The sequence below is a fragment of the Haliaeetus albicilla genome, chromosome 4 (assembly GCF_947461875.1).
Source record: "Haliaeetus albicilla chromosome 4, bHalAlb1.1, whole genome shotgun sequence".
NCBI lineage: Eukaryota > Metazoa > Chordata > Aves > Accipitriformes > Accipitridae > Haliaeetus > Haliaeetus albicilla.
The window spans coordinates 35,889,351-35,909,834 of record NC_091486.1 but is presented as its reverse complement, the minus strand read 5'-3'; the positions used below and the strand labels follow the sequence as shown (position 1 = coordinate 35,909,834).

General features: G+C 36.6%; 1 protein-coding gene across 2 annotated transcripts in view; it reads left to right on the top strand.

Annotated features, from left to right (window-relative positions):
• Nucleotides 1–19,937, top strand: part of PMS1 (PMS1 homolog 1, mismatch repair system component) — a 48,232-nt gene extending 28,295 nt beyond the window's left edge. For both annotated transcript variants that reach the window (XM_069781904.1, XM_069781905.1), the window contains exons 8-13: nucleotides 119–262; nucleotides 1,624–2,519; nucleotides 7,706–8,161; nucleotides 8,700–8,830; nucleotides 16,634–16,794; nucleotides 19,506–19,937. In XM_069781904.1, the coding sequence (XP_069638005.1) occupies nucleotides 119–262; nucleotides 1,624–2,519; nucleotides 7,706–8,161; nucleotides 8,700–8,830; nucleotides 16,634–16,794; nucleotides 19,506–19,697 (1,980 nt within the window). In that variant the 3' untranslated portion in view covers nucleotides 19,698–19,937. The remainder of the gene's footprint in view (nucleotides 1–118; nucleotides 263–1,623; nucleotides 2,520–7,705; nucleotides 8,162–8,699; nucleotides 8,831–16,633; nucleotides 16,795–19,505) is intronic.
• The last annotated feature ends 547 nt before the right edge of the window (nucleotides 19,938–20,484 follow it).

Sequence of the window (20,484 nt, the reverse complement as noted above, 5' to 3'; positions counted from 1 at the left end):
CTTTCAGAAAAAAACCCCAACAAACCAGTTATGCTCATATAATATCAAACTTTGTTTCTGTGCCTTTGTGTCTATTTTATTGCCTTTACTAACATCTATTTATTAAATCATTCTGTAGTTAATTCGACAGTACTACAGTCTGGTGATGCACAAGGACTGTACTCGTTTATATCCTGTTTTCTTTTTGAATATTACTGTACCTGCCTCTGCTGTGGATGTGAATTTAACACCTGATAAAACTCAAGTTTTACTGCATTATAAGGTAACTAAGGTTTTAATCTGTTTTTGAGTTGACAACCTTTTACTTATGTAAGCATATAAAGGGCTTCTGGGGCTACTGAAATGTTTGAAGGTAAACAGTGCCACTGATTTACTGATTTTTTTTGTTTGTTTGTTTGTTTTGTTACATGATAGCTTGCCTTTATCACAGGACTGTTTTGTTTGAAAAGTATTGAACGGGCTAAGTGGAGGATTATTCAAAATTAATTTCCCAGTTGATTTCGAAGATCATTTTTACGCTGTCAGATATATGTGTATCGCTTTGTTTTCAGATGGCTTGATAGTGGGAGAAGCTAAATGGAATTATGATGTGTGTCCCTACATAAATCTCATGCTTAACTTCATAATTACAATAAGAATCACTTTTTAAACACCACATATATTAAGGTGGGGGCTGGGGTGGGGGAGTTGATTTCTGAACAAAGCAATATTTTGCCATTATGTGTATAGATTATTGTTGACATCACTTAAGTTTCAGGATATCCTGTTTGTACTATCAGGACCTGAAATTTAGACCATATACGCCCATGTTTTAGAGGCTGTGTAGTGATAAATTTCCATAAAGTCACTCTCACTTATTAGTACTTCATACGAAAAACAGTGTCACAGAAATTAAGAAGGCAACATAGGTAAGGTGGTTAGTCAAAGTGAATGTAGGTAGTCACACCAGTATGTTAATCCTCTTCTTCACTGAAAGTTTTTGTTTTGTATTTCTCTATGTTAATCTTGTAAATGTACTGCCTGTGAAGTGCCACTTCTATGAAAATTAACACAGCATTCTCACATTTGATCTAGTTTAAAATTTTCCTTTGGCATTAGAAAAAGGGTTGTTTTTTTCTTTTTTCTTCTATTTTGTGGGGTTTTTTTCTTTTTTGCTTCCATCATTTGGTGCAAAGCTGTCTTGGAAGCATGCACCATAAAAGCACCTACACAAACATGCTTACATGAAATGGGACGTTGTTAGTGCATCTGTCTTGAGTATAAGCTTCTAATGCCATTTTAGGTGGGAGTAGCTTTACCTGATACTGGTTTAAGCACTCAGTACCCTGTTATAAAGAAAGCAATTAATCAGTTTTGTGATAACCAGTGAAACAGAATAACTATCACAAAATATTTGAGGCTAAGGGTGTGCAGTTCAGTGTCTTTTTGAGTATGTGTGAACAACAGAAATGCAATAATCTGTCCAGATTTGTCTGAAAAATATTCTGAATAAGATCACTTTGCTTATTGTTCTATATTCTCAATATCTATCAGTTACATTTTCAGGTGTGCTTGCGTGTGTGGCTTTTCTGTTGGTTTTTGTTGGGTTTTGTTTTTGGGTTTGTTTTTTTTTCCCCCCCCCAGGAATCTGTCTTACTTGCTGTTGAAAATGTGTTGAAATCACTGTATGGGCCACTACCTGCTACCGTCCCTGGTGAAAGTAATAAACCAGATGTTACCTCAGAAGACATGTTTGTTCATAGAACAGAACCAACAGATGTGGTTGTTAATGAAATGGGACCATCTGGAAGCGATGATCTGGATGCTCATACTTCATTCCTTTCACTCAGCAGTGATGTGCAAAACTGTCAAGCAGGAAGAAACACAGAGATCTGCTTAAATCATCAGACGTTTTGTGGTGATAATGTACGTAGTCACCTGGACAAAAAAGAGTTTTCTAAGAGTGATGCCTTTCTAGAGAGTTCCTTAAATTTAGTGTGTGAGGAGGAACAGAATGGACAGAATATGACTGATATTCAAAGTAACAGTGTTCCTGTGGACCCCAAATCTAAAAAAGCTGATGAGCATCTTTTGAGTTCTGATAATATTGACGAAATACAAAAAAATGAGGAAGCCTTAGTCCCTAAAGACTTACCTGAAATCTCTGCTGATAATTGGAGTATGGGAGGTGGATTTAAAAACCATCTAGGAGACAACCTGGAACATGTTAAGATTTTGATTCCTGAAGTTGGGGGAACAATTAATAAGCAAAATGAACATATTGCTGAACAAAGCAATGATCCACAAATCTCAAATCAAAGCGTAAAGAAAAGAAATGTGCTAAGTGATAAATTTGGACATGTGACAGCTTACGACTTAATTAGTAGTAGAATAATAAGGAAACCAAAGTCTGCAATTGGATTTTTCACTCAAGAATGTCGTCCAAAATTGATAACTGATAATCCAAAGACCAGCATGGAGGACATCCTGCTGAAAATTGAAGAGCAGTGGAAGAATTTGAATGAAGAAGAAAAAAAGAAGTAAGTTTTCAGGCTGTGACTTGCTTCTAAATCTGGTAGTTACCAATGAGTCACCTGTAGTGAATTAAAAAAAAAATTTAGCTTCCCAGGTATTTATGAAAAAATAGAAAATTATTTTTGACTTTTCAAGATCAGCATCAGTATTGTGAGTTGTCATCTTTTGCTGTGTGCAGACGTGCACTGCTGATTTGAGTTACTCATTTTGCCACTGTGCCACGCAGCAGTTAGGTAGGGATGGTTTTGCTGAACTGTTAGTTAGAGAGAACAGGCAAGAAAATGTACTGTTTGAATGCTGCAAATTTCTGTTTTCTAAGGGCTTGCCTGTATGTTGTCACTCCTGATGCACTGTCATTGAAAACCAGCATGGTGAGGGATGAGGCACCGTATAGTTCCTCCAGAGCTTTTCCAGTGAACAGTTCTTTTTTATTGCTACAAAGTGAGAATTCTTATTCAGGATCTTTAGTGCTTGAACATTTGGTAAACTCCTTTCCTCTAAATTTACTATGTATCCCAAGCCAGGCTACCGCAAAATTGTATTTGTAAAACCCAATCAAATGACACAAGGAATTTCTTTTTCCCCTAAACAGCTATTCCAGTGCTGGTTTAGAGAGTATAGTACAGTTTCAATTTTAATCTGTTTCAATCAAAACCAGATCTCTTTTTAGATGACAATCTGAATGGCTAAATTTCTTATTTTTCTAAAACAAATTGTTGATGAGGTTTTGAAATCCATCTGCAAGTAAGGGAAATATTTTAGCCTAGTTTGGGGCGGGGGGGGTGTAGTTAGTTAAAATATTATGTGTATGTTGTCCTTTATGTGGAACTTAGATTATGGTAAAAGATGCATTAGAATAACAGAATTTGAGACTTTCTAAGACAGTTTAAAAAAAAAAGAAGCACCAAACCTTCCACATCTTGTTTGTAATTTTATAAAATGTAAAACACTGTAGGGCATCACACAAATGAGGAAAATAGAAGTAGTTCTTCAGGAGTTTTACATGTAGTGATTTAAATTCATATTGTGATTTGTAGCAAAAAGTTTGGGAAATTAAATTTTGGTTCTGAAGAACAAACTCATTAGCAGTGTTGTGAAAATGTGTTTTCATGTTACGGAAGCAAGGAGAGGGATTTAAGAAAGACCACTGAAAAGGAAATTATGCTAGCCAAAACAGTGTAATTTTAACACTAATGAGAGATTCAGTTAGGAGAATGGTAAGAAAGAGAAGCTATACCTATTGAGTTACTGTTAATATATCTGTTTTTTCCTTGACTTCATGACTTTGTTTGAAAACATCTGCATTGTTCTGAATACCAGCTATATCGGAGTTAAGTAAAACCTTTTTATCTAGCTTCTGATTTACCTAATTTAAAACTCACTAAGCAAGCAACATGCCATGATCACAAAACCATACATGTGAGAAAGTGCTTTGTCCATCTCTGCATTAGCAGAAATACTAATGTAATAGTAAAAATCTACTCCAATTATATTCATGTTTTTAATGAAATGAAACAAAAGGTTCTGCCAGCTGTTTCAGAAAATTTTAATTTGCTCTGCTTTAGCTTTTGAGATTTCATGGTTGCTTTCCTGGTACAACTGTTATGTTTAAGAGTGTGCCTACAGATTAACTTTGTATTAGTTCAGGAAGGAGACCTCTCTGGTAATGAAATTTTCCTTATATGTAGGATTGAATGCAGTATATTATATATAGTATATATATTTTCCTTATATGTAGGATTGAATCCAGTAGATGTTGAAGTGAATGAAAAATTTACCACTAGTTGTATCTGCACATTTTAGCTTTGATGTACTTCTATTCCACTTTAATCTTTTAAAATTGCCTCAGAAAATCACAAAAATGGGAAGAGATATGTAGACATCCTTCCCTCCAAGGCAACAATCCAGAACTGTTGTACGTCTGGCAGAGAACATAAGCCTTGCCTACCAGATACGCTGGATAAATTGGGCCACCTAGAGGTAACAACAAACGTATATACAACAGGGCAGCCAAAGTGCCACAGTTCTACTGAGCACACTATACCTCCAACTTAATGCAACCTTGCTGGCAAGACACCACTTTTCCTGGGTTCTAGTCCTCCATCCTTCTGTGATGAAGTCACGCGTTTGTTGCAATGGGTGTGCTTGGCTTTAGCATCTCTGTTTCTCTCTGTGGCTCCTCCAGCAGGTCTAAATGAGTTTAAATCCCTTTTGGGAGCAATACAACCAACAGATGTCTCATAGTGACATAGGATAGCCTTTTCAAAACAAGCCAGCATTTATTACTCAACCGGAATGTAAAATTTTATGGTCTTTAGGTTATAATAGAAGAGGAAACCTTCCATGCATGTCCATGTTGGCAGCATTGCATATCCCCCTACTTTGCAAAGCCAGGATTTAATTTCTTGCGCTCGCTCTGCTCTTACTTAATACAGCTTACATATGTTTCTGGCCTTAATATTTCTTGTATATCAGGCTCAGGTAGGAGTGGGAGAAGTCCCTCCAAGTGCCATGACAGTGGCTGCAGTAGTTATGCTGAAAGTGTAGGAAAGGTTCAGAGCTACACACACACATTATCATGGGACTAACAAATTACCTTGTCAGCACTCCACAGTGATTCTTCATGAGTAATTCGTACCTTGGGAGAAACATCATTTCAGGTAGCATGGCCTTTGCTGTCTGTTGACAGGTAAGAGCGTGCACATAGACAGTCATTAGTGGCTAGTAGTAACTAGCTCATGTGTGGTAGCTTTTTATTGCCTGATAAACTTTCCATGCATCTCATGGCTTGTGTGTGTGTATATATTATTTGCAACTCTTTCACATTGGGGTAAATATGCTTGCTTAACAATTCCAGAAAAATTCTTTTTTACTGTATTTTAACCTTTTAGTTAACATGTTCTCTTTCGTTTGGATGGAGGTCATTTGGTGGTACCATCTGGTCATTGGCCATCCGTCGTATCTCTAGCCAGCTCCATTCATATACTGCCAGATACTAATCATGAGTAATGGTATTAACAATTGGTGTCAGTCCTTCCATGCTGTTGCTTGTCCCCAGCATCTGTTCAGTCATAATAGTAGGTCCATATTGTCCACTCCTAGGAAACGGTGCTAGTCACCTGAAACCTATGCATTTCAGAAGCAAACTGAAAAGCCGATACAGGCAATTAAAAGGTTTTTTCATTTTCTTCTTCACAAAGCAGGGAAACACAGAAGTACTTGTGGTGATAGTTTGAGTTGATTTGGTTTCATTATGTGAGGAGACTGATGCTGAAATGTGTTACATTCAGAATGGGATGCCTCTGTATTCTGGACACACATGAATCTACACAAGTGGCCATTTCCAGTCAGAATTTACTCCAAATAGTCAAATTCAGATTATTTGTCTTATAAGGTCTGAGAGACTTTATATTAAAAGGGTTTTGTTGTATGCTAAATATTTCATTTGGGTTTAAGATGCAAGGGGAAAATAATAAATCATGGATCAATTTTTCTAGGTAAATAAAAGCTGCATTTGAAACTAGACTTTATTCTAGTCTTCTACTCCCTACTTACACCCAGTTTTGCAACTTTCCTTGGCTTTAGGTTTAGTAACTTCAGGAAAGGATCCTGAATTTACAGTCTTGATTCACAAAGCAGAGAAGAAACTGTTCTTATAGCACTTGTTGATTATACTTGCCTCTGTGGAAGGATTTTTGAAAAGCCTGGTGTTTTCTTTGATTTTTAAGCATATCACTGATAGTGTTATATATGAATTTGCAAAGCCCTCACAATCAAAGCTTGTAAGGCTAGAATTTTTCTCATGGTAGCCTAAAATGACAGGCAAGTTGAACTTTATTTGCAAGTGCTTTTGTTTTGGATTATCAGTGTCCAGTTCTCTTTAGTTAAATATTCTCCTGCATTACAATTGGGTCTATTCAAAATAAAGTATTTATTGATCTGGTCAAAGCTATAAATGTATTTGGGATAAAAAAATTACTGTTCAAGTGACTTCATTTTAAAAGGAGCAGATGTTTTTTATCTTAACATTTACTCCATATTTTCTAGGACATGATTTATTGCAAGAAACTATTTAAGCTGACTTTTTTAGTTAACTAAATATTGATACCATATGTGAATGCTAGCACATCATAATTAATTGCAAATGGTGACCCTTTTGTTGACCTTAATTTTCCAGCATGCATACACATAATTGAATCAAACTGTTCCAGCAAGTAGCAATAAATAAATATGACCAGCTAAAATACTTGTTTCCAATTCTTACATATGATAGTACTACTTTTTTTATTGAAGATTGGACTGGTTTGAATTACCTGCTAGAATTCAGAATATCAACTAAGGGCAAAAAGAGGGAGTTCAGCAAGTCACTCCTTTGGCCTTCAAAAAAGTAAGATTCATATGCAGTAGGCAAGCACAAACCTGGCATCAATAAAAGTTTACCTATCTTCCTTACATTTGTAAACTCATTAAGACTCCATTCAGGTTGTAGAGATTTAGTATGTAGTAATGTTTTAACCATTTAGACAGCATTTAGGAGTAGTTTGTTATCGAGGACTTTTTGAAAAATCTGTAAGTTTGTTAATTACAGAATTCTGTGTTAATCGTACTATTCTGTGTTTTCATACTTTTTATTTATGTGGCTAATTTTAGGCCGTTTGAAATCAAATGTACTTCTTTATATTAAGTAAAGCCTGAGGCTTATGAAGTTATTTAGGGTCCGAACTCTTACCTAACCGCATGGACTCCCCTTGAAGTCTGCAGGCTCTAGAAGCTTAAATGGCTTTGTGAATTGGGCTGGATGTGCCTGTGACAAAACTCCTTCTGGAACTATATATCTGATTGCAAATTAGGGTTAAACACCGTCTTTGGGACTGAGGTCAAAAGCAACTTGCTGTAGCTCTTTGTATGATGCAGTCCACTCCTCCCCCTTCAGTAATTCAGGTTTTGCTGGCTGTCATGGTGAAGGAAAATTTCCAACACATCATCTTCAAAGGGTAGTGTACAGACACAGTCCCCGATGTCCTTCCATCTCCATCATAGTGGAAAGCATATTGATGTGGCTACTTGAATGAACCATGGGAGTTGTTCTTGTCTGTTGAAATGGTTACCTTGCCTTTTGTTTTGGTATGTTAGGAGTTGGGGTTTGGGTTTTTTAATCTGATTATGCTACTGGTTTGTTTTCTCTTTTAAGTTACGAAATAAAAGCTGCTAAAGACCTGGAACGGTACAACAGAGAGGTCAAGAAAGCTGTGGGACAGACAGCACACCGACCAACAAAGGAGGCAGAAAAACAGAAACCCAAGCTGAAGATTTTCCCATCCGACCAGCAGAAGCTTGACAAGATATTTCATGCTCAAATTGAAAAGAAACAGAAACCTGAACAGCCTACGAAAATTGTGACAGTGCCTTTTTCTCTGAGTTCCTGTAGACATCAGCTTCAGAGACACGAGAAAAATGATTCAGATGAACACGAGCTTTTCCTGATCCGTCGTCAGAGTTTTCCTGATGTCTGGATATTTGCTACTGAAAAAAAGCTAATGTTGCTGAATCCATATAGATTGGAAGAAGCACTGCTACGTAAAAGATTACTGATGAATCATAAGCTTCCAGTAGAGAAACTTGACAATCCAATTGTGTTAACAGACAGGTATAGTACAGTTGAACAAAAATTTGTTTGTTATTTCAAGTATCATTTGATAGTTATTTACAGTAAACTCTGGTAAGGCCCTGTTTGCTAATTCTGTGATTATTTGTACATTTGTTTATCTGTAAGAACAGATTTTTATGTTTTGTATGCTTTTATCTTAATAGTAATGAGCAGGCCTAGTCATACTCCGGTTGAAATAAGAAAATTTTGACCAGTTTCATTGGTAATGCAGCAAAGACAAGTTTCTTCCCCCAGAGGAAAATTAAATGCTCCACATTTTCACGACTTCACTCTAGCTTATTTTCTCCTACAGATCAGGGAATTGCTGATGTAATTATTATAATATAAACTTGGTCACTCTTTAAGATACAAAAATAGTTGCAATTTTCTTTCTTTAAACAAATTGGTTTTTGGAATACTTTTAAAAATCTTGATCACTCCTCATCACTTACTACTTTTTTCTGTATTTTTCTCGCAGTTTTAATTTTCACATTAAGGATTTTGATTTTTAACACTTTGGGAATATTTTGTTTTCCAGTCTTATTGGTGGATCTCAGTATATGGCTGCTCTTTATAAAATGCAGAAGGATTACCAGAGTTTCAGTGGATCAGGTTATTTGTCAGATCCAAGGCTTGTGGCAAATGGATTCCAGATAAAAGTAATCGAAGGTATGATGGGTTTAAAATCTTTTAGTCGTATTTGGGCTTGTTTCTTCTGATTTAATGATTTAAATGATTATTAATGTAGATCATGTTATTCTACATCACTGTATCATTTAAAGCATTAACATCCTGCTTTCCTTAACATTGAGATTTTATTACTTGGCAAAGAAGGTACTCTTCTACATAGAACATTCAGTAATGGAAACTGATAACTGAACAGAAAACTTTAATAGTATTTCAAAGAATGTTCTGAAATCCACATTTTATTTTTTCTTCTTTTCTCAAAATGCTGGATGTAGATATCCTTAATTGCCATTCTGACAGAATTTAGATTAAACTGATGAGAATTCCTTAGTCCTGGCAGCTTCTTCCAAGGTGATACTTGCAGAAGCTTCTGCAAGTATGTGCCTTAGCTGTGACTACTCTGCTGTTGAGCAGCTGAGGAGGTCCAGTAAGGAGCTGGATGTGGTTATTGACTTACTTTCATATCAGAGTTGTAACACAGAGCCCAAAGGGACCAGTAAGGAGAGGGTGACATGATTACCATCGCACCTTTCAACAGAGATTGATCTGAACTTTTTTTTGAGACAGCCTACTTTTCAATGCCTCTACGTTGATCACAGAATAAATCTTTCATGTAAGGTCCTTTTACCTTAGCAAGAGAGATCAAATGTTTATACATTTTTCTGAAGAACAATTTATAGGGATGCTGTTGGAAACCCAGGGGCAACCCACCCAGGGTCGATTCTGCAGATCAGGATTTCTCTAGCAGAATTCCAAGAAAAGCAAATATCTTTGGGGGTAGTACCTAGCTCAGAGTAAAGATTCACTATAAGAGCTGTTAGAAATGCTATAGCTTCATGTGCTATAGCTTCATGGGGTGTTACAGATCCCCACATATGTACAGTGATGACAGATCTACTGTAACATATGGGATCTTTTAAGGGTAGGTACAAAAAAGGGATGGAGAGCAACTCCTTCACTCAAAGGCTGGGTCTTGGGAAGACCAGAGCCTAAGCTGTTTTCTTTAGTGAATCATGCACAGCAAAACCAATGAAACTTCTTTCTGACTGGCTAAATCCCTACATAAACAACAAAAACTTTGTAGAAGAGGTGTTCATGGTAATAATCTTAAATTGAATGATTAGGGGAATAAAGCACATATTGTAAGAGGCAGCTCTTAAAAGGTTTATTCAGTCTAGCAAATCAAAAGCTGAGGAGGTCTGTGATACGTCTGTGGACAAATATGGGAGAAAGGGATTGTTGCTTAGCCTTTTTGCTCACATACCTTTTTTTTTTTTTTTTTCCCCTTCTCCTGATATTGGAAGTTTGCTCAAAATCTAATTAATATAAACTGGATGTGAATAAATTGAATGTGAAAATTTGAAAACAGTTTCTAGGCAACAATGGAGGAGAGTTGTTGACTGATCTTGTGGTACTAGAGATGGGAAACTGGTTTTAAGACAGCCTGATTAGTTTAAGAGCAGAATTGTACAATATAACAGCAAGGGACTCGACGCAGTAACTGCGAGGTAGTAACAGTCTCCCAGTCCTGTGTTCCTAAGTATCTGAAATTAAGGAAATAAAATCCTCTGAAAAAACTGTTCTTATTTGGTTTACAGTTAGTGAAATTAAAAGTGCTTTATATGCACTACACAGGTTGATGAACCATGGTCGTGGACTTGATCATTACCATACAGCTAGCCCATACGAAGAATGGGAATCTAATTCAGCTTTTTGTCCCAACTGTATATTTTAACTACTTGAATGAAACGTTAATAACATCTGAGGCTTGTCACTCATGTTTATAAGCTTCTGCTGATGACATTATAGCAGTTATAGGTTCTGTTATTAGAAGAGCATACCATTGCAGATGAAGGTAGAAATACCAGCAAACAAATGGAATTTCTCCCAGCTTTTTTTCCAGCCAGCCCAAGCATTTTTACTTAATACTTCATCAGTCCCTCCTTTTCATCCCTGAAATATGCCATCTTCTACAAATATGCTACTATCTTCTACAAATCCTTATTAAAGCTGATTTTTAGAAACACAGCTATCAATTATTAACACTCCTTAGGTGTCCTTCTCTGGAAATTTCATTATGCAGTTTGAGGTTCATTAGTTTATAGACTCTTGTAGTATAATCTTTCTGAAAGAGACCTGCAGACCAGGAGTGATTTGTCCCACTTACACTTGAGTATTTTATAGGTTTTCTCAACTTTGAGAGAACAAGTTTGTCTCATAAAACATTCTTCGCTATCCTTACAGAAGCATTTTATTTGTTTGCTGTCTGAATTCAGTGTCTATTTTTGTGGTTTTTTGGAACTCAGACACAGCCTGGAAGGCGGGCATTCAGATGTTGTTAAACTTGAAGTTGAACTAGAAGAAAAGTTTTATTTCTTCAGGATATATTGCTAAATTTTTGGGACAGGGGTTGCCACTTTGGATGGTGGATGATAAAGTCATGGCTTGCTGTGGAGAGGTGTCCAGAATGCAAATATGCACTTAACCCATGGTAGCTGGAGGGTTTCACCTTAGCAGCAGCCATAGAGGCACACCGGAACCCCATTCTTTGTGCACATACCTTTGTAACTCATTTTTTTCCAACTTTGGGGGTGAATTGGATCAGTCCTAGTATTTGCTGTTTCTCAACTGAACTATCAACTCTTTCTTGCTGTCAAGGTCCACTGGAGTATATTTGAAGGTCTATACTTTCCTTTGGGACTTCAACCCTGACACGGTCATATTACATGTCCCTTTCTGACTGCTGGTTGATTTCTTATTAACAGGCACTAGTGCATGGCTTCCTTTTTCATCCTGGGTTAAGAGTTTTATTTTCTGTAGTAGCAAATTTCCTTTTTCTGAAATAGACATCCTCTTTTATGTCACAAGCAAAGGTTCAGTTTCTTTAGCTTTGAATTTGAATGTGAAAGTGATACTTCTGGTAGTTTCTTCTTGCAAAATAACAAACCTTTTTGTTGATCCATGCGGATAAGTCTGTGATGCCATCAGAAGCTCTAAGATACCTTCCAAAACAAGAACAAAGGAAACTTAACTGCTTCAATTCGATGTTTAGCAGTTTTGGCTGCAGAGGAAGAGGCTTTCCTTGACCCATAGTGATCTCTGAAGAGGATTGTCAGTCTAGTAGGTTGCATTGATTATTTGTTTAAATCTCCACATATAATCTGCCAAAGGAGAAGAGAAGGACTCTGAGTATTGCTGCCCATTATCATACTCATGATACTCAGATATTAATTTGGAATGCAAGACCCCCTGATTTGGTATTGAGCACTTTACTAGGGCTGTTTCCTAGATGAGTGTAATGACTTGAATATAGGACCATATATTCATTCCTTATTTCCTCTTGGTGTGAGGTGTGTTTTACAGGACTGACTATTTATTCAATAACAAGAAAGTCTGAACAGCTGCCTTAATTTGGAAGGTGACTTCGGTAATTTCCTTGTTGCATTGGGCTTGCATCTCAACTGGTCTTCATTAAAGATGCTTCTTTGTAGTTTAAATTCCTACCTTTTGGCAACTTATGGCACAGACGAACTTTTTATAAAGATTTTGGTTCTGATAATTTCTTAGTTGAAAAAAAAAAAAACCCACCACGTAGCACTGTTTTTTCCTTATTTGGATGACTTGTCTGTAAGGGACAACTTCTCTCACAGGATTAAAAAAAAACCCCAAAATATTAGTCTTGCACTAAATTTAGCAGGTCTTGGGATTAATACTCGGAAATTGAATCTTATTCCCTCACAGTCTTGGAATTTGTAGGAATACAACTATACTCTTTAATGGCCAAGACCTTTTAGCTAGTGGGGTGGTTCTGAACTTTAATAACCTACCAGGAGTCTTTCTCACAGGCTTAGCATGACATGCCTTACTCTGAACCCCATGGCACCATGTGACACCAGATGCACTACTTGTAGTAGGTTTTTGTAAGGTCTAATTAGGCCTTTTCTTCCTAACAAGGACTCAGTTCCACATGGAGGTTTTTTTCCTGTTCTGTCATTTTGGTAGGAAAACTGTTTGAACTTCTGGCAATGTTTTCTTTTTTCACAAATGCAACCTTTGTGTAGTTATTTTTGCAAACCCACGCAAGTTTCAGGCCTTACTTGCCTATTGTTTTATTTGAGGATAAGTCTGTCCTTTTGAGTGCTCTCTTGCTGTAAGACAGGAATGTAATTTACCTTTGCTCTGTATTGTTCAAAGACTTTGTATGACTGCAGCCAAAGTTGTTCCAAGTATCCCAGATCTTGGATGTGCCCTATCTTCTTGTTTTCAGTAGGCTAAGATCTTTTGTAATGTCTCCTTGTTTCTCTTTATATTGATTGCTCAGCAGTCTAAGGAGTTTTCAACTAGATTTTTCTCTGGATAGCTGACGGTGAAAAACATGTTGTGAAATAGCTCAGAAAAAGCTTCTTGCTGTAAGTATGTCAGTTAGGCAAAATCAATGGTTTCTTTGTGGAACGTGCCAGTTGTTGTGATTGCAAAGCTGTGACGCTAAGCTCCAGTCTGTCTTCCACTGCCCTCCCGCCCCCTCATGTTCTGGCCTTACTGAGGCTTCAAGTGATGCTACCTTTGGGAGAGCAGTGTGTTTGCTTTTACTTAACTCAGTATCCTGGGATCTGCCTTTGTTTGTTGGGTATAGCTTGCCATGACCCCTACATACAGAGAGGCATTTCAAGAAGTAAGATGGATTACTCTCCGTCCAGTTCTTCTTAAGACGTGTTTGTTATATGTACCTTCACTGCACATCTGTCTGCCTTTGTGAAAGTCCTAGAGAGAGATGTGAATTCTTGGCTGGAAAGAGACTGAGAGCAAGGAACATGTCTTACCTGGTTTTGTAACGACGGTAGGCCTTGGGCCATGCTCCAAGGCAGGCTTTTAGGGTACAATTGCCTGCTTGATAGAATATGTGTACCCAACGTACATATATACAAAGAATGTGCTTACAAGGCCTCAAAGAGCAGTAATAAGTAAATAACCCACCTTCCTTGGTAATATAAGCTGCCTCAGCTCTTGTAACCGACCAGTGGAAAATCGTGCTGCTACTTAATTTCAGTTTGATTTTGACCATAGACTGGAAGATAGATAGTCTTATAGTATCACCTAATCTAGGTGGCATCTGGAAGAGAACAGTTTTTCCTGGCCATCAAGAAGGAATTATCCAAAGATGATTGTGAATGCTTTGTTTGGAAAGAGAAAGGGGAAATTTGTAGCAATGAGAAATCCACATTTTTAGTCAATTGAAAGCTAGTTTATTTGTTCATGGAAATGTTTTCCTTGGAAGTTGCAAAGCATTTTGTAGAAACTACCATGGAAACCGCTTGAAGACTGCTGTTTGAATACTCAAAAACTTTAACGTATATTTTGTCAAAAATTTCCAAGTACACTGAGGCTTGGACATCTGCTTATATCATCAAATGTTGCCAATATCGGAATTCCTGCAAAGACTTACAGATAAATATATGTTAATCAGCATGCAGTGGACATGCAATCAGCTTTGCAGTCTGAAGAATGTAGGCAGAAGAGGAGAATGACACACAAACAGAAATACCAAAGAAAACTTCTCTTAGCCAGGATTTGTATTGATTGTTCTTATGTTAGACTCTTTAAAGCCCCCTTTGACTTTCAAATTAATGAACAGTATGGTGAAGTCAAATCTGGCTGTCAGAATTTGCAGACAGGATAATTGCTATTGGTAAAACTGAAGAGTATTGAGCATTAGCAGTCTCAATAGCAAGCATGTATGATTGGTTTACTGGATTTGAAAAAAAAAAAAAAAAAAAAAAAAACCAAAAAAAACCCACACACAAAAAAAAAGTTTTGCAAATCCAGAACCTCACTGTCATGACATTTTAAGAGGAAACACTGGAAAAACAAGTTTTCAAACTGAAAATCTTAACACTTGAAACTTAAAATTTTGTGTCCCGTCTTTGGTAGCATATAGAGAGGTAATTATTGAAGGTGGTTAAATAGACTAAGTTCTCATTTTAGAGAGAAAGCAGTATAATCAAATGGGCCTGGAACAGTTACTCAGATCTAGTCTTTCATTAAAGCAGAATTGGGATAAAATTGAAGATTGCTGAAGGAGATTAAAACCAGACTTTATCTTTTGCTCCTGTCTCTTACTGGCAGCCTTTCTCATGGGGAAATATTGGCATAGTACATCGTTTTATGTCACCTTTAATAACTGGCTAACTTTCAGATAAAAATTTTGCTTTAAGCTGAATCTGATCACAGCCTTACAGCAGTACATAAAAAATATGTCTGTTTTTGCTGGCCACGATTAGGGAAAGACAGCTTGAAAAAGAGAAGGAAGACAATGCTGGGTGAAAAAGGAAATAAAGTTTCAGATTTAAAGCAGTGTTAAATATGTAGCTGGAAGGAGGTTATGTGATTGGCAGTGGAGGGGGAGAGCTGTTCCCTGTATCAAAATTTGTACTCTGGTCAAAGTATCTCTTGCCATGAAGCTTAAAAAGGCCCAACAGCATTATTTACCTGGTGACACACCCATATTTAGAAAAATTTTCAACCTGCACAGTCCTCCTGTCCATCTATGCTCTTATTTAATGACTGTCAAATAAGCAGTGCCTGGTCGTGGGTAACAGTCTTGTTCTACTAGCTAACGAAAGTACATTGTGGTGACTTACATTGTATATATATTTTCTCTCTCTTCTGAGATCTTTCACATTGTTGTTCGGATTAAGAACATGAATGATCCCTTGTCACAGTTTATTAGTTTAATCTACTTTGTAGCAATCTATTTGTCTCTATCTTTTTTGACTTCGCAAAAACAATTGTGACTCAGGTTGAATGTAATTTATTCTACCTGGGGCCATTACACTTGAGTGGATTTATTTTCATTATGAATTAAATTCTTCCACGCTCTCCTTGTGAAGCTCTCTACTTCTTAGACTTCTGGTGGAGAAAAAGGGAAGGTAGCCATGCGGGTTGGGTTGAGATTTCTGTGCACCCAGCATGAATGAGTTGGAGGAGCTTTGAAGGACTGCATAAGAATATGTGAGCCTGACCCCTAGAGAACTTGCTTCTGACTGGGAGCAGAAGAACAGTTAGCTGTGCAGTAGCCACTTCATTCAAATTTTTTGCAAGTAGTGTGAATAAGAAGTGAAATCTCTTACACTTCAAAGATTGGATAGATATTTTGTTGAGAAGGTTGTTTAAATGTTTCATTCATCATTCCTATTCAGAGTGGTACCCACTGCAGCAGTGATGTCATATGAATGATAGTATCAAGTCTGTCACAGAGCCTTTAGTTATATGGGCTTGAGTTCTTTGTCTGCTATGGTAGGAGAAGAAAATGCTTTTTATTTCAGTAGAAGCTGAATTTGTTATGATAACATTTGAACTCTACAGATGTTTAAACCAATTACATGGGAAATAATGCCAACACTCTGTTTTAATTTTTTTCAAACTAAATTGTCTTTTATTACTAGCTTCTACTTTAATTTCATGTATGTTTAATTAAAGCAATAGAAGCTTTAATTAAAGCTATGCTGAAGACTGGGAATGCTGCAAAATGTTTTAAGCATTTAAACAGTGCCAGCTAGGATTTGACTTAAAATAAGCTGAGACATTTGTGATGTGAATATGCACATATCATCATAATGGAAGTAAATGCTTTTCACTCCAAGAGAGGAGCAAAAAAATTTTCCTAATTGTATTGAATTTGTGAGACTAATTTACCAAGTGATTTTTATCAGTTTAATTTTCTCTGAATTGCTCCAGAATAGAAATCAAAACAGTGTATAAATTACTGGTTTGTTTTTGTATTTTCAGATGCTTCAGCTACAGAAAGTCATCTGGAAATAGAAGGGAAGGCGAATTGTCTGCCATATTATGGTATTTCTGATTTGAAAGAAATTCTGAATGCAGTAGTTAATGGAAATGCAAAGGAAGTATATGAATGTAGGCCTCTCAAAGTGATAAATTACTTGGAGGTAAGACAGAAGTTTGCTTTTAAGTATTGGCCAGCTAAGCTTATAGTAAATCCTTAAACAGCTTGAAAATCTTTCTTCAGCTTTCTGTTTTAATTAATGTAGTTCTGTTCTAAACAGAAGTTACTTTTGAAAAGGAGAATGTCATATTCTCTCTGAGGTGTATGGGTTCTGCATTGCTTACCAAAATGCTTCCATGAGACATATCCAAAAACAGTTGTCCAATGTGATATAATACATGCTGAAAGCTGATGTTCACAAAGTGTTTCTGTATAGGCAGTTTTCAGACTAGAAATTTCTCCATGTTAGAGTACAGGAGTACAGAACTGCCATAAAATTGCTTTACAAAGTTTAGAAGGTAGTTGAATCCAGAATAATCATCAAGATTCAACTCCTTTATAAATAAATCTATGAAGAAGTTAGAAAATTATTTAAGGTAATAGTTTATGAAAAGTAGGCATTAATTGAAGCTTAATTCTCATGTAAATGTCAACAAGATGTACATCATGAAAATCAGAAGGTGCACCAGTTCCACTTAAAGAAGAAAAATTGCTATGATTCATTCAAAGAAAGGGCAGAGGTAGACAAATGGCAACTTTTTTTTGCCAGAAAAGCAAGCTGTCACTGGAATTAAGACACTGAAGTAAAAAATGAAGGCTTGCATACAGTGAACCCCATACGCCCCTGCAAATGCTTGTGTTTAGTTAACATCAATAACTTCTGCAGTTAAAGGAAGCACATACTGACAACTACCATAGTCTTTGAAGTCCATTCTATTCAATGCAATAGTGACCAAGTTCTGCAGTGCACTGACAGAGAGGAAACCATGTGTTCTTCACAAGCAGCCAGCATTATTAGTTGCCAGAAATACAGTACTTGAGTAAAAGAATCTTTAATCTGTTTTCTTACAGAAGTTATTATGCAACAGTTGGAACTGGAAGGACTCTTGTTAATATTTGATATGCAAATAGATAAAATCGTCCATCCAGAGATGATAATGGGCATGAAGTTTCAGACACAACTAATATATGGGGTAGTAGTTAAAGCTGGAGTAACTAACAAATAGTAGTTTTCTATCACTTCTTGTCTAGATGTTTCACTAATGCTATCTTTCATCCCAATTCTTAAGATCTCTGTTCAAAAAGGTTACCAAAATATATGGTAAGTCTCTTCTTGCTTACCATTTACTAACATGCTTTCCTGAATCAGGCTACTTCAAAATGGGACCTAGGCATTTACGCAGAATATGTGTTTATCATTTAAACATTTATTATACAAATCTTTCCCTGTCTTTTTGGGGCAGTTAGTTTACAGCTGCCTTTGGAGCAAGTTATTCTGTTGTGTACTACTGAACCATTTTCATGCACTCATGAAAGAAGCTGAAAGAAGGGATGAGTTAAGTGTTGAGAAAGGAATGGTTTGTAACTTGATTTGGAGGTGGAAGCTTTTCCTGTGCTTAAAATACCCATCAGTCAGATTGAGTGGGATGGAGTTGGTTTACATAGAGATACACACACAAATGTGTGTATATATCTATATACAGATATATATAGATATACAGACACATACATATAAAGGTATATATCAAGAGATTATCAAAGGAAGGCTTATTAAGAGCAAAGTTGATCCTGTGAGGAACTGTTAGAAAGAAGATACACGTGCAGCAGTAACAGTAGCTGGAAAATACATATTAACTAGGAAGTATATGGCTTGCTATCATGAAAAAAACCACCTATAAATAAAAGTAAGCACTGAGGTTTTTGACCATTTGGGGGAGGAAACACTAGAAACACCATTCACTATTGTGTTCAGAATTGCAACTTATGATAAAAGTTTTATGTCTGCAGCATGTCTGCAACTTTTGCTGTCTTTTGGTAGACCTAGAAGAAAGAGGGTAATGGTTAAAGCAGCAGCCTTCCTAGGTAGACAACAGTCCATAGTGATCTTTTTTCCACTTGGAAGAGTGGGAGAAAATCCCAGACAAACACAATGAGAAGATTCAGATTAAAATGTTATGAACGCTGCTTCAGGCTTGTACAATGTGAAGGGAGATTGTATGCCACATCCGTTTCTGTCTAGGCAACTTTACTAAAGTACAGAAGAGAAGGCAATGGCAGGAAGGCCCATCTTGGAGGAAGGAAACAAAAAACCTGACAACTTGGTTTTGAAGTTGCTTGATTCTTTGGGGATGGGTGCTTCAGTAATTCTGTTTAGCAGTCACTTCTGCTTTCTAGTATTGTGAGATGACGATGCAATAGACAATTGTTAATACAACATTAATCTAAAATTTCACTATAATATTTTTAAAAGTTTGTTTAGCTGACTGTTTGACTTCATTTATGTTAGTTCTAAAGTCTGCGGTGTAGAATGTGTCTTGTGAACTCGTAAATATCTTCAGCTGATGCTGGTGCCAATGGGAAGTAAGATGTTCAGAAACACAAAGCATCTTGCAAAAGCGGACCCTAAAAGAAAAAGACAACATGACCAGCAGACTGACTGTGTGACTCCATTGTAAAAGTGTCATGAAATAACCAATAAGATATGTTTAGAGTTACATTTGGGTTTCTGGGATTTGGGATATTTTTCAGCAGAAAAGAGAAGAGTGACCTTTAAACAGTGAGTGCTTAATTCCTGCTTTCTGGTAGCCCCAGGTTAACGTGTAAAGTGGTACTTTAAAACTATTGGGGTTTTGGTTTTGTTTTTCTTTTCCACAGGGAGAAGCAGTACGTTTAGCTCGGCAGCTGCCCTTACATTTGTCAAGAGAAGATGTACAAAACACAATTTACAGGATGAAGCAACAGCTTGGAAAGGAAAATAAAGGCTGTGTTCATGGTCGTCCTTTTTTTCATCACTTAACAGATATTCCAGAAGTTGACAAGCAGAATTCCACGGAAATTATTCAGTAAATGGAACATTTTGTTTGGGATCATATTTCTCTTGCTTAATTTTGATCATTACTCTGTAATTTCAGCATGTTTTGTGCAAAGCTTTTGTACAATGACTTTTCATTATCATGTGCTCGCCTCCTAGAGACTTTTTTTTAAACTTAAATTCAAATGCTGCTTGAAAACTGGAAATAAATACCGTAGAGAAACAATTCATCACTATTTTTTTAAAGAATTTATTAAAGAAATGTTCTCAACTGGTTTGATGCTCTTCTTACTGCTGCAGGTTTAGAAAATACCAGTATGCCAAAATTTTTTAGATGTGAAGTGGTTAGAAGTTGCTTTCATCGGAGCCTGACAAACTTTATTGTACTGAGGACATGAGATGTTAATTTTCAAAGGAATGCTAGGTAGCTGTAGGTATTTAAATGTGGCATTGCCATATGCAGTTGTTATAGTTACACGTTTATGGTGATATATTTCTATTTGGAAACGTTTAACTTGGTGTAAATTAGTATTGAAGTCCTAGTGTCCAATCTCCAAAAAGCTCTTTTATGCACTTGGAAAAGTGTGATTCTTAAATGTGTAGTACACTCTTAAAACTTTAGATCAACAAAAACTGGCTAATGACTTGAAAGATGAAAGGATCAGTCACAGGAGCACAGGTTAGCACTGAAAGCAGATGCCAATACATGTGTGTTGGTGCAATGCTATACACAAACTGTTTGGGGGTGGGAAACATAAACTGTCCTCACTCAAGGAGAGTGTGGCATAACTAGGGCAAAGTCTGCCATATAAAGAGCTACTG